Here is a 15,169-nt window from a genome sequence, read left to right as displayed (position 1 = left end):
TCCTGGACATCAGGTTTAAAGCAACTCAGAATCATCTGTCGAGTTTATTTTTTTCAGCTTTTGATGGCTTTGAATAAACTTGCACCGCGCTGTTCTGCCTGAGAAGATTCTGCGTTATTAAATGGTCAAGGCTCGATCACAAGGGGAGGCTGTACAGCATGCTACAAGATGAGAGGAGCAGCGCAGTGGGAAGGGGCTGGGTTGCCAGCATTTGAGTGTAATTCCGTATGGGAGGAGGATGGGTGGGTTTAAGTGTAGCTGTCAGGTCTTTTCTCCTCACACGCTCCGCTGTGCGCGCAGACTGAAGAGAAAATCAGAGAGCAGCCAGGTCCACCACTCCATGCGATGTGCAGCAGGTCAGTGAGGGCGCAACAGCCACTCAGATTAAGATATTTACGCTGCATGACCAGTTAACTAAGTCAGCTGCAGCTTTTTTTTTTTTTTTTTTTTTTTTTTTGCGGCTGTCCACTCACTTGCTGCTCCCTCCCTCCATCCCTCCCTCTCCCCCATCAGCTTCAACATTTGTGAAGTGGCTGCCTCACCCGGTCGGACCGGAGGCCGTTTGGTCACTGATCTGGTCTCGGGAGTCACCGGAGACTCGACGCGCTCCTCTGTCGGGGCCAGGCTGTGCGCCTCGCGCATCACGCCCGAACCAGCTCGCGCTCCAGCCATGGAGATGATGGAGGGAGACGTTATGGACAAGCTGGAAGACATGTCATCGGTGTATGACTTCGATCCGATCACGGGCAACATCCCCGCCACCAAAGTGGAGATCACCGTGTCCTGCAGGTGAGTCCGCAGCCAGAAAAGTTCTCCCAGTGCGCGCCATTCACTTGGCTGTAACCATAATCTGAAATAAAAGCAGATAATTTATCAAACTGCTCGTTTGGTTTGGAGAAACTCTTGTTATTTAGTTTCTAATGACTGTAAAGAAAGTTAATTTCAGTCCAGGTTTTTCCACCTGGCTGTTTATCACTTTATTGGATTTGCTGATCTAAAAGGAGATTTGGAGTGTTTTTATACCATGTAATTTCCACCACAAATGATTTGAAACATGAAAACGTTCCGTTTATTTTTAGAGCTGTGTGTGTTTTTAGCTTTTGCTTTTGGAAGCGGTTGAGATTTAAAGCATCACCATGGTAGCTATACCACATATGTCAGACACATCCCTGGCTGCAACATCTTTTCATCTAAAAGCTTTTCCATACTGCAGGTGCTGTCAGCAACTGCTGCTTTTAGTACAAACAGAGCTCTGACAGCCTATAAGTCCTTCTTCTCCTGCTCTTTCAAAACGGACTGTTATATTTTCAAAGGTTTGGATCACATTCACATTGTGCCAGTCCCTGGCCTTGAGCTTACTCCCATTCTGCAATATTTTCCAGTATTTCCCCTTCAGAAAGTAAAAGAAGAGAATGTCACCTCGAACAGATGAATCTCCCTGCAGCTCTCGCTCGGTGAGAACAAGCAGTGTCTCTTCTTCCCATTAGGGAAGGTTTTAAAGTTGAGGCTTTCAATGCCTTTCACTCCAGATACTCCTCTGTTGGCATCCATGTGCATCAACATACACACAGAGAAGCACACACTCATGTTTCTGGTCTTTGATGCTGGGTTTTAGGTTGGTGAGCCATCCAAACAGAGTGAGAAGGAGCTATAACAAGCTGTGAGTGCATTATTGATGGGCTCTCTGACCTTCAGAGAAGCTTGCTTCAACATCTCTCAGCTCAGAATGAAAAAAAAAACTCTTTGCAAGAAATTTGCTGAATGAACAGCCCTTGACTTGGAAATGATGGGCTTTAGTGAAGAGTCCGTTTAAATGGGAAGGGATGACTAGGAAAGCATTTGCTTGTGCATCAGAGCTCTGCGTGGTTTTGGGTTTGGTGTTTTTCAGTCATGTAGCTGAAGAGATTGAGCTTACATCATTACTGATGTGCAATTAAGCACCATTCAGGTAAATGATGAGTTCCATCCTGACAACCCCCTGCATTTATGCAAATGAGTCCTCTGAGAATCTGTATTTGTGTGTGTGTGTGTCTGCCTTGATGTGTGTTGGGAAAGGGAGGGAGCAAAGCAGAGCAGGGGTGTGTGTTCGGAGCAGAAAGGAGAAGAGTTTGAGGAGGAGGAATGATTCCTCTAAAAGAGGAGGGGTTGGTGTTTTCACCCCTGCTGTTTCCTTGCCACCTTGTTTCTGTACGTGAGAGATGACGTGATAAATGCAGATAGTTTTTCTCAGAACTGCAAAAATGTCCATTTCTGATGCAAAGGATCTGGAAGTTAATTAAGATTACTGCTTCTGCTGTTATCATGCTTAAAATTCATTGTTTCAGTTCTTGCTTTGGCAAATTGATTCCATTTTCCCTCAAAGTACTTGTGGATATGTGAGACTGTTCAGCTTTCTTGCATGCTCTTGGCTTTTTAAAGTCCATATTTGATGACGTATAAGTCAAAGCAAGCATAAAGCCTAGCTCGAGGAAAATAGCTATATTTTTATATGTAGCAATTTTAGAATAAATCTATTCTTTCCTCTGGCAACAAAATATTCTTCATGTCACAAGCTGAAACAAATGTTCTTTTCATGACATTTCATAGAATTTTGTACCACTTTTTCTTCAAACATGTCTGCTTGTTGTGGATCAGAAAGAACAACTTTAACTTGATCAACCTCCAGCTGTTTTTTTTTTCAGTCTTTGTGTGCTAACTCTGCAGATACCGGAGGTGATTTCTTGTGTGGCGTACTGACTGTAATCCTAGAGCCTGCTTGCTCTTTCTTCAGGTCTCTGAAGGTCAAACATGATCTTGGATTGAATTTTCTAGTAATCTTACAAGAACAGTTTTTTGCAGCTTCTGATCTTAACTCCATCCGTATCGTTGTAAAGTACCGTTTACGGTTAATAACATCCTAGACTGAACCAAAACCTAAAAAAATGCGCTGCCATCTTTTTCAAACTTTTTTTGACTAGTTTACTTTCATAAAGTATTTTGTAGCTTTGAAACTCTCACCACCAAATGTTGGGAGAACATCAAGTCCTAAACAGGTTAGCTTGTTGAGATCACTTCATCTTTTGTCTAACAGAAAGAAAAATCTGGCCCAAAGCTTTGCATGTATCAGCAGGATTACAAACAGAAATGCTTTTAAATAAAACACACCACTGATTTACCTCCTAATAAAATGGCTTGAAAAAATAATCTGCTAAGTCTTTCCACTGCATTCAAACACCTCTGATATCTGTTCAAGGCCTTAGAAACCCTCTGAATCCTTTGTCCAAAATGTTGCATGAGTCAGATTCCTATTCAAGAGAGGAGCTTCTTTGTTGGCTCGTATTTGCAGTTGCTCCATTGACATAATGTACAAGTTCTTTATAAAACCACCAAACTGCTGATTGCGGTTCCCTGAGGGTTAATACCCCTTATTACAAGCTACACCGCCTGCCTTTGACAGCGTACTATTATCAGGGCTGATGTCAAACAGAGAGGGGTGGGTGGGCATTGGATCAGGAAAATGGGGAAGAAATGGTAGGAATTTGTTTCCTTTCATTCAGTAGTCAAGGAAAATTAAGCATTTGCTGGCAGTTTAAGTTATTGTCTCCTAAAAATAGATCCAAGGGATTTGAATTCTTTTTGGTTTTAATGCAGGCCTGGCAGAGATTAGCTCTTTTTTTTTTTTCTTAAATTTCTTCTTGTTTTTCTTTTTTTTTTTTTTCCCCTTACTGATTATTTTTTTTCGTGACATTTCTTAACCTGGTGTTTACACCTCCATAAGGTTTGCCAGCCAATGGTCTAGAACAGAGAATGTTAAATCCTGGTCCACAATGGCCACAGTCCAAGCCAGGGGTGGGTCACTTCGGTCCAGCAGTCCAGCAAGTGTTTAGAGTTTTCCTGCTGCAGTACACCTGACTAAAATTAATGGCTAATTAGCAGATTTGTGCAGAATTGGACTTCAAGCTCTGCACAAGTCTGCTAATTAAGTCTGATAGGCTTCAGGATGTGTTGCAGCAGGGAAACTCATAAAACGTACTGGACTGCGGCCCCCGAGGACCGGAGTTGCCCACCCCCAGATCCACTTGAGCCTAGTCAGTTGTGTTGGAGCAGGGGAACATCTAGAACCTGCAGGACAGTAGTCCTTGAGGACCAGAGTCTGACGCCCCAGATTTAGATCACACAGAGAAATGAGACAGGAGAAGGTACAGTTTGGACAACAGATTGCACCTTCAGTGTGCAGGATTTCCTCTAACAAGAACAGAGGTTTAAATGTTTCTATTACAAAGGGAGTCTTCCATTCAGCCCTTCTTATAAAACATTAGTGCCATTAGTACCCAAGTCAGTCTCCTGTTTCTGCTCTGCTGTCTTACCCATCAATGCGGTAACATATAGAAGGTACTTATGTATTTAATGTGCCCAGTGGCCATTTTCCAGCCTTTCCAGCCTGCTGACAGACTTTGTGGTTTTCATGTTAAAGAATAGGTCTGTTATAGAAAGAGAAGCAGCTGCTGTTGAAAAGCAAAGCTTTCACCTAGCCTGACTCAAATGCAGTCTTTCCACATTAGCTTCTGTTAAACAAAATGTAGATGGCATAGATGTTGGCACCAACTGCCCCAGTCTCTTCCTCTGATTGCCATAGCTACAGTCACTGAGTGAAAAACCCTTTTACATCCTATGTGGATGGAAGTCTGGTTGAGAAGTCAGTCAGCATAATTAAAATGTTGTTCTTGACTAACTTTTAGGGCTATTTAAACTAACTTTTAGGGCTATTCAAATGATGATGTCAGATAATGACAGCCACACATGAGCCTTATTTTACAGAGTGGCACAGAAATATAAGTTTGAACTTAGACTGAGTTTTTTTGTGGTACAAAAAAACATGAAAAATACTGGTCATATACGGCCTCTATATGTGGACGCTGGTGCAACATTTAAACTAAAGTTAAACCAAATTTCCAAGCTGCTTTTAGAAAAGCAAACTGAGAGAAGATAAACCAGAAAAACGCTGAACTCTTAAAGGACAATCTATGGGGGGAAACCTTTGCTCTTGTTTTCTCTGAAAATAATTCTTTTAGATTTTATCTTGGAACATGTTTGCCATGTTTGCCCTTGCCATGCTGCAGAATGAATTTGGAATAAGCCAAGTGCCTCCTCAGTGGTTTGACCTGATAAGACTGAAAAACAACTAGCGGGTTTTGCGCTGAACTATAGGCTGAAGGAAGTTATGTGAGGACTGAGGTCTGACTCCTAACAAGCATCAGGTCAAAAGTCATATTGACTCAACAGAGAGCAGAGAGCCAATTAGGCTATTAATGGATTGTCCTTTTCTTAAGAATGGCACCTAATCCATTTTTTTTTTTTAATAAGGTGAAGACAGATGTTACAGCTCCTGAATTTTAATTTAGCTGGCAGCTTCGAGGTGTGACATAATTTCATTCTTGAAATCAAGTGTGTTGCTCCTTAATTGGAGTGTTTTTGGTTTTCAGAGCTTGTTTCCTGAGCGCAGCCAGCGCAGGTGTTATGATTACATCCATGCTGAATGTTTGGATGACCTGCATTAGCTCAGAGATTTGACTATGTGAGAGTCCCGGCGTCGGCATCTGATTTCTTTTATGGATCTGAGAAAGATATGAAAGATTTCTTCTGAGCTTCTGAAAGCTCAAGGGAGATTCAACACCACTGCATCGCATCAGTCTAATTTTCTTCGCTCCTTCAAATGACATGTTACTCGGTTTGAAGTCTTCTGGTGTGAATATGTGCTGAACCTCAAGCTCAACTGGAACTCATTAGTTGCGTGGAAGATGTCATGTAAAAAACATGAGCTCAGCTTTGCAAACCACAACATAATTATCTTGTGGATGACTTCCCACCACCACCAAAAGCAAGGTAACCCTTTTTCTGTCCCCAGCTTTGGCTCTCGAATAAACAGACACTGCTGGTTATTTTCGTTACACTGTAAACTGGGCACACTGCCACACAGGCTGTCTGTAGCTGGTATGTAGCAACAGAGAGAGGCACAGATAGAGAGAAGAGTGATGACATGAACAAAGGCAGACTGAGATAAGAAACTTATTCAGGTGTACATGTTTGACTTTGTTCAATAACTTTGGGGATTTGAAATCCTTAACAAAGACAACATGAGCTAATGTTCTGCAAAAAATCAAAGCAAACATGTTAAAAGGTAAAGTAGATTAAGTCATCAGTAATGAAATCAAGCTGCTGCTGATTGATGCTAATGTCATTTAGCTGGCTACAGTCTACAATTCTGCTGCTGCCTTTTGTTTGAAAAGAGATGCTGGACTTCACAAAGACATATGAATGAAATATATACATATATTAGATAGATTTAACAATTTTGGCTGTATTTGTTTCGAGTTAAATTTGTGCTTTGATTTACAGTTCAGTGGGTTTTGATAAAGTTGTGCATTTTGCCGTTACATACAAATATGTTTCAGGATTAGTAATCAACTTTTTCACATCATAGTCATCTCTTGCATGATGGAAATGCCAATGAAAACTAAAGGGAAGTTTTTTATTAGCCCTGGGGTGTCCAAAGTCAGTCTTCAGGTGCCAATGTCCTGCAGGTTTTCCATGTATCTCTGTTCCAACACATCAGGCTCAAACGAATCAGTCACTGTGCAGAACTTCGTTGGCTGTTGGATCTGATTAATGCGAGTCAGGTGTGTCAGAGAAAGGAATACATGGAAAACCTGCAGGACTTCAACCCTCGAGGAACGACTGTGGACACCGCTGCTTCAGTCTATTCTGTAGCATCTTTATTTTAAAAACACTTTCAGTTTTTGATGTGAAAACCAAAACAATGTGACAGAAATCACTAAACATTTGACCGTGTTACAGGCCTACTTTAAGTCACTTCATGATCAATGTTGTTCAGACAGGAGGCACTGTTTTATTGCAGGCTAAAGCCATATATTCATAATGTATTGCTTTCTACTCAGTGAAATGTGGACAAATAAAATGAATAATTGAAAGTGTTCTCAAACATGTTTCCTTATTCCATGAGGGAACTATGTAAAGCAATCTAATGGATTTCCCCTGTGCTAATAAAAATAGAACAAACCCTCCAAACCTTCCTAAAAACTGGCTTACAGCAACACAATAGATGTGTACTGAAGTGAGATTTTTCTTATATAACTTTTATGCCCACATGCATGCATGCATGCATGTGGTTTTACTGCGGCTGGAAGTAGTGCTGTGTAGCTTCTCTCTGCAGGAAGGTAACAGGCTAATGTTAGCATTTTACTCCTGAGCAGTCATTTCTCACCGTTATGGTTTTGTATGAGCAAGATCAAGAACAAAAGAGAGGAAAAAGACTAGAATTATAATTGTAAGACAATATTTACTACCACAAATCATTTTCAGAAGGTTGTAAAGCTCTGTTAAGTATTATTAGCTTTCAAAAGATTGAGAGCAATGCATGACTGTTAACATGATGACTATTTCTTTTCAAAACATGTTGTCCTTTTAATTTTGTAGAAATTGTGCTAATTGAGACATGGGGATTATGTGGGGGTAGTTAAAGAAAAAAAAAAAGCATAGAAGAGATGGGAAATTTACCAGCTCCCACAGGAAGATTGGAATAGAAGAGCAGAAACAAAAAAAGCTGAAGCTACCCACCAAGACAAATATCTCAGACCTAACACATGAACATAATACCTAACTGCCTGAAGGTTTGTGCCGCTATAGGGAATACTGCACTGTAAACTTCGACTCTAACTTCCGGCTGTTCACATTAGTTTTTTATTTTATTGAAACCCACCGAGTAAAGCTGTGGGAATCATCTACTTAAAGCTTATGCCTGGCAGTTTTAGTGGAACTTTTGCTTGTTATACCCAGAGAGAGATGGCTCCTTTTCCTTTTATTGCTTAACTTGCACTTTATAAGTTGAAGATGAGGCATCACTGCACAGCCATGCACCTGCAACACTGATTAGACCACATCTGACTCAAAACGTCTACAGACCTGGCCTCTTGGGGCCTTTTATATTAAATCTGGTGGTTGTGAATTACAGCCCCTCTCCTGCTTGGTCAGATGTTATTTTTCCAAAATGGCAAGCCTGTTCATTTGTGAGTCAAATTTAAAAACACATTTTGAAGCTAAGAATCCATACATATAAAAACACAGAATTTTAATTTTAGGTTTTTCGATTTTTTTCCGACTACATTAAGTGCAGTTTTGGTGGTTTTTGTATGGAGGACTTTACATGTTCGAGGACATTTAGGTTCCATTGCAGCCTTTCTCCTACCCTGACACAACCAATCAATCATTTTCTCCCCTCATATTTATTTACTGACTAAGTGAATGGAACAAAAAGTACCTTTTAGTACTTTATCGTTCATTGTTCAATGCATTCCTTTTTGTTTGTTCCGGTTTCTGCTTTTGCGTTTAAAATCCTCTACCAACTGCTGCCTGCACTCTAATGGACAGACTGTGAGCAATGCCTTCAATAAATCAATAAAGCAAACTGTGGGCATGCTGGAAAGATAAAATGTGCACATGTCAAGAGCTTCCATCCGCATTTTAAAATCAATAATTTTCTTAACTTGTTTTCAGTTAATGACGTGTCAGTTATAGATGCATGATAAAATGCACTGATTCCTATTTTTCAAACTTCACCAAACTTCCCCTGCAGCCTTGACAGCTGCACTATTTGATTTGTCAGTGCCTTCACACAGGAGTATTTATAATCAGCTCTGTCAGCTGAGAGAGACTCAACCATCTCCTTCCTGTAGCCATCAAATTCCTCCTTCCTGCATACTTGTATCAAGCTCATATTTTACAGCCTTTACAACAGGGTGAGCCAATCTCCTTGAATGCAAATAAGGCCTGGTGACATCGTGGACGACGGCTACTGAGCATAAGTGATGTCAAGTCCAGAGGAAGAACAGTAACACTCTTTGTAAGTGTTAATGAGGGTTCACTGTCATGCTGGCTTTAGTGGCTGAGAGGCTGAGACGAGGCTTTGATCCGTGCTCTCTGGCTGACAGGACTTGCTGGGCTTCTGGCAAAAACAGCGGAGTCATGGGAAGAAAAAGTCTGATTAATCCACGAAGGACTGGAGGGTCACCTAAACACCATCTGCTCTTAAAAAAATGTGACCAGTAAACATGTTAGGAGGGTAACTTATTTCAATTTTGTTTGGAAAATGTTGCTGTGGCCTTTTGTTTTTATTCTGAGAGCTCGAAAATAAGGTGTCCCTATTATCTAGTCAGTTTTATTGCTAGCAAAGAGATGTATCTGGGCCATTCATTTGCAAAAACAATGGATATTCCCCTAAAAATCACGCAGAACTTTTCTTTTATATGTTGATCCTTTGACAGTCTATTCAAGTATACATTTTATTAGACATGCAATGTTTCCTCTTTAACCTGAAGCCTTCTGAGTAAAGTTCCCTTTTCTGAAAATAGGACAGATATATTTATACTTTTTTTTTTTGCTTCTTTCTTTCTCTGTGATGCAAATGCAGCCTGGTTGGGTTGAAAGCTCATATTATCACAGCTTAATTTCCACGATGAAACTAAGAAATACATGGTGCTGATGTTTTTCTAGATGATAATTAGTATCAAAATAAAGATGAGACAATGCTTTCATATTGTTGAAAGCTCAGTCATTTGAGAACAATGTTGAAGCACAGTGAATGATTTTTCCCCTCTTTATTCCAAAAGACGAAGCACACTTGCTCCCTTTAGGGATTTGAGAACTTAAGGGAATTATGTTTGGCCTGAAAAATTTCTTTAACTAGAGCCTTTAACATTTGACCGGGCATACCTTGGTTTTCTTAGATCTTTGATCAGCATTTCATCAAAGTTTCACCACACTGAGGGATTGGTCTTGCAGTCTCCTGAGTGTCGTTATTTTATTGCATAATTGGATTCATTTGGCTTTTCGTCTGCTGCTATTGACGTGCCAAACAAAGCTGAGAATCTCTGCATCTGCATCTCTGCAGGCGCTCAGCATAATGATGGTCACAGGAAAAAGCTGCTTGTGGAGGAAAAAAAAAAGCTGATTTGCTGATCAGGAACAGTTTTATGGTTGGGATAGTTACAAGTAGATGATCACCAGCAGCTTATTGCCAAAAACTGTCTTAATTTCACCTTTTTGTTATTCAAAAGCAGAAGCTTTTAGATAAAGTACCTGTTCATGTAGGTTGTTAATGCAACATTGATACAATCAATAATATGACTGAATGTGCACGTGCTTGTGACAGAGGCTCAGCTTTACTGAAGCTTTGCAGTGTGCTCAAACATTCTGGTGTACCATCCAGACATGGTGGCATGGTTGTTAGCATCGTATCCTCACTGTAAGAAGGTTGTTGTCTCCAGCGTTGGCCTTTCTGTGTGGTTTGCATGTTCTCGGCGTCCTCCCACCAACATGACATGTTCATTAGGTTAATTACAATGGTTAATTGATCACCTCTCACATGTAAGTCGCTTTAGATAATATCTTCTGCCAGTTGACTGTAGACTAGAATTTCAGATCTTTGCACCATAGTAATCATATTGATCTGCAAGGTGAGCACTGTTTCATGTTGATTAAATGACTTTTCCAAAAGCAAAATTCAGAGACTGGAGTATTCAGATTACACGTGTAAAGCTTTGCAGTACACAATTCACTGTCATTTGTAACATTACTTCCCAGTGACAAAAGTGCAACTTCAGTTTTGTTTTGCTGTAGTTGCTGAGTGGAGTTATGCAATCTTTTGTCACAGTTGACGGCAAGAGAAAGATCCAAATGCAGAGCTAGCAGGCAGACCTGTCAAAATGGAGACTTTATTAAAATTAAATCACAACATAAGTAGGAAATAATATACCTTCAATGCAGACCTGGAGGGAAACCCCGGTGACTTATGGTTAGACCTGGCACTGAGCAGAAGAAACCTGGAAGTATTTATACTGAGGGAGCTGAGGAGTAACAAAAGGCAGATGTGATAATTATCAGAAGAAGCAGAGGTGTGCAGGGAGAGCAGAAAACAACCCTAACAATGCACTAGAAAGTCAATATAACTGACCAAACAATCCAGAAAACCAAAACATAATCTAATCAAATCATAACCCACAAATTATGGACATCAGTATTTAAGATTATTACTAAAATGTACCGTAAATATTTTTATTCTTTGCTTTATATGCTTGTTTTAGAGAATCCATCTTTTCTGTAGGGATCTTCCACATCTTTATCTGAATGGCTTCCACAGTGGAATGCAAGAAGTACAATGTTAGCAAAGAGCAGTAATTTGTAGTAAATGTTGTATTCACATGCCTTCATGTGTTGGAATAACAGCTGTTAGCAAAATTGTAGAGATGGACAGGAGGCTTAGTGATCACTGTCAAGCAAAACTTTGACATGAGAATGTTATCTGAGTACATGTAGGACTTAACAACTAAACTTCTCTTGTGTTGTCTAATCCAACAAACATGCAATATGAATATAATAAAACTGACCCTTTAAATGAACAGATTTTCAGGTGATGTATGCTGATACAAGAAACAAGCTGCTCTAGTGTCATTCCTCTGAAGGTCTCATGATTGTCAACATGTCTGCCTGTTTGCAAGTCTACGCGGCTCCTGGAAAGATGCCTTGGTTATTATTAGACTTAGTTGATTGTTCTTGTGTTTGTAGATAAGTGCTTTTTAGAACCTCAGCTACAGAACTGAGCGCTACCATCAATGCTATTTATGATTCATGACTACTCTCCAATTAGCTCGCCATACGAAAATCTGATCTTTAAATGGAAAAGATGAGACACAAATCTGTAAAAACGGGAAATTGCAGGCGTTTCGCAACAATAAATCACTTCAACCTTGTTTAACGTGCGTAAAAGCTTACAAGCAGAAACATTATAAACTTTCCAAAGTAGGATGTAGTGGTAATAACAAAATTGAAAAGATAAATCATTGACACTGACACAAGCAAAAACCTTTTGCATCCAGGTCATCTGATTCAAAACAAAAGAAGGAAAATGTCTCATGAAGAGCCATTCACCTGTGTGAATTGCTCCCATTGTGCTGTGGTAGGTAGAAGCATCTGTCCTCGACATATGTGATGGAGTAATGGGAGCCTAATAGCTCTCAGTCAGAGCTATTGAAGAAGGTGAGTCATATTAGCAGACAGCTTTCATTGCTGTGCCATCAGATAAATCGTTTTTTTTGGGGTTTTTTTTGTCCTTTTTTTGGACCAAATTATTGCAAGTCATGCATTTTAATTGACTACAGTGAACAAATTTGTTTTGAGCTGTGTGTCGGTGGACATAAATATGGATTACTGTGTACTTCCTGGTGTTGGAATGAGAAGAACACTGCAAGACGGCTTGGCCTCGCAAATTCACGCCACATACAGCAGCATATCCTGAGTGTTCCATGCTTGTTCTGATTTATTCCAATAATAGTGTCTTATCTGGACAAATTTCCTGACAAGATAATGTAAATTTAATCTGCCATGCGTAAAATTAGAAATAATATGCGACGCGCTCATCGAATGAGCTCAGCTTGCTGCTAGTCCAGGTTTGGATCGGTATATTTCCCTGATGGTGTCACACCGAAACAATTTGTATGTCCCTGAGCTCTTTATCAGCAAATATATTATCTCCTGTTTAGCTGCATTGTATAAAATGTAACTTTAAAAAAAAAAAATCTGAAAGCACTGACTGTTATTCTTAATCTGAAAGGACAATGTTCACAAAGATATGATTGTAGCGGCTTTGCTTGAAACTGAATTTACAGCCTTCAGATGGAAACTAATTTTCAAATCTTTCACTAAACAAGTAGAAATTTACAAGCGGATCTGTTGATATTCTAGATTAAAATCCTCATAAGGTATTTGAATTCATCCAGTATCTGCATTATAAAACTGAAGAGTGAAAACTGTTTCTCATCATCTATGATTCCAGATAAGTGAGCATCTTGCTGTGAATGTTGAGTGGCTGTGTTGGGTCCTCAGAGTACATTTGGAATTGCTTGTATTATATATTCCTAGTCTGAAGTGCTATTTCAGCCCTGGCTGCACGCCTTCAGTGTGGTACAAAATGACAGGGCAAGATGGTCCTGTTTGGTAAAGCAAAGCTGGAGATGTGTGAAGAGTGTGCGTGGGTGAGATGGCTGCTCTTGATTATGAAGCTAGCGATACCCTGAGGGCAGCTGTGTGATGAATGAGTGAAGAAAACAATGGAAGTGTGTGAGCATGCCAGTGAACATTTTAGTAGCCTTCATTGCAGGACACTTACAAATAGAGCTGCATATTCACTTTCCTGTTAGCTCTCAATATTCTCAATATAAGTCATTCCCAGTCTCATGGTGTTAATACATCCATCCTGGAGCACTTGCAGGGAGTTAATTGGGAGTCCAGCAGTTTATTTCTCAACATGCTTTTGTTGCACTGACTCCTTCTTGTTTTAAGATTTGCGTTGGTAGAAGGTTAAGAATACACTTGCTTTAAATTACATGTGCTTATCATGGCTGCCTCATATATTTAGCATTAGGTTTAAATGTTGTTTATGTACGTCCTCAGAAGTGAATTCTATGCTCTTGCAAGCGTCTTCAGTTTATAGGTTTTGTTTGTCACTGAAGATGGAACAACCAATATTCCTTTTTGTTATTTTTTTTCTGGTGTGATGTAAAAATAAACTAAATATTAACCTACGATGGCCAATAATGACACTTCCGGGTCATTGACTTTTGCATTGCCACAATCCTGCAGGTTTTCAGTGTTTCCCTGCTTCGACCCACTTGACAGAAATTATTGTGTAGAACTTCATTGGCTATTGGGTCCATTTCATTTGAATCTGGTGTGTTGAAGCAGGGAAACACTGAAAGTCTGCAGGACACCCCAAGCCTACCCTACAAAGCCACTCCTTAATGTTTCCCCTGCTGAAATTCTCTGGTAACAAGTGTAGGACATGATGCTCCCAATGAAACCAGTTGCATATTTTGCTCAAGAAAAGCAAAACAAAAACCCTACAGTAAGACCCAGATCATATTACAGCTGCAAAAACATAATGACGGCTGGCAGAAATTCTTAGTAAGCATGTAGTAAAGGTCAGTTTCATTTCATAAGTTTTCAAGGATGATGCAGAACTTTTGGTCATGTTTTGACAATTCATTAAAAAAAAAAGATTAATCTTTATATTATATAATATTCAACTAATTAGGCAGTGGTGATTTTGTGGAGGTGAATGCAGAGGAAAAAAAGGAAAATAAACAAAAAAGAGCAAAATAGAAATATAAATCCTGACTAGCTTAAAAGCAGGATAAAATGGAGGAACAAATGCAAAAAAGGCTGAAGTTTCCCATCAAGACAAAAATCTCAAACGCAACACGTGCACATGCACCGCCTGAAGCTTTGTGGAGCAGAAGGGAATATTGCACCACAAACTTCAACTGTAGCCACTGGCTGTTCGCAGTACACACAGCTTTCTTTATTGAAGCCCACAAAGTAAAGTTGTGGGAATCATCTGCTCGCAGCTCATACCTGACACCTTTAGTGGAACTTTGGCTTGTTATAACCCACAGAGATATAATTCCTTTTCATTTTATTGGTTAAATTTCACTGCTTGTGAGATGAAACTGATGACGGGGCAAGTGAAGCCGGCAGGTAGTCAGTTGGGTGCAACTTTATTCATAAAACAGTTTTTTTTCTACACTTTACTCCTTTTTTAGCAATCATCTGACTTTTTCAAGTCAAAGTTAACCAATTGAACAAAATGTTGATGTAGATCCTCAATCTAGATTATGGCAACCTTAATTGCTTGATTAGATAGTAATTCGGAGTCTTTGGCTCTATTCTTTAGCTGTATTTCGATGATCCACCAGTGCATTCTGGTAAGTCTTGCAACCTTTTAGTTGTTTACCAACCATCATGTTTTAGTCACAAGATTCAAGGTGTGAACCTCCCAGGGAGAACAGTCGAGGCTGCTTTGTAAGTGTTAGGCAGTTGGTACCTGAGGCCCCACCTGCTCCTCAGGAGGGTTACAGAGCAAACAAACACAGAATTAATCAATGATGAAAGGAACAGGTGCCAACACACCGGTAAGCAATATGTGGCAGGAGTGTCTGAGAAAAAAGGATCTTCCCCAGTCTAAACATGCCAGTGCATGCAACTAAAAAGGGATATATAATGGAAATAATAATAATGTGGGCATTCTGAAACTGTGTGAAAGAAGCAATGACAAAGCAACCTT

At 39.8% G+C, this 15,169-nt stretch overlaps 1 protein-coding gene across 1 annotated transcript in view; it reads left to right on the top strand.

Moving 5' to 3' along the window:
* Positions 1-670: 670 nt before the first annotated feature.
* Positions 671-15,169, top strand: part of cpne5b (copine Vb) — a gene marked incomplete at both ends in the record, with an annotated part of 140,633 nt that continues 126,134 nt past the window's right edge. The window contains 2 exon segments of the mRNA XM_079242273.1: positions 671-790; positions 794-818. Coding sequence (XP_079098399.1) covers positions 671-790; positions 794-818 — 145 coding nt within the window.

This window comes from Telmatherina bonti (genome assembly GCF_933228915.1).
Source record: "Telmatherina bonti genome assembly, chromosome: 6".
Lineage (NCBI taxonomy): Eukaryota > Metazoa > Chordata > Actinopteri > Atheriniformes > Telmatherinidae > Telmatherina > Telmatherina bonti.
This window is presented reverse-complemented; position numbering and strand designations above follow the sequence as displayed.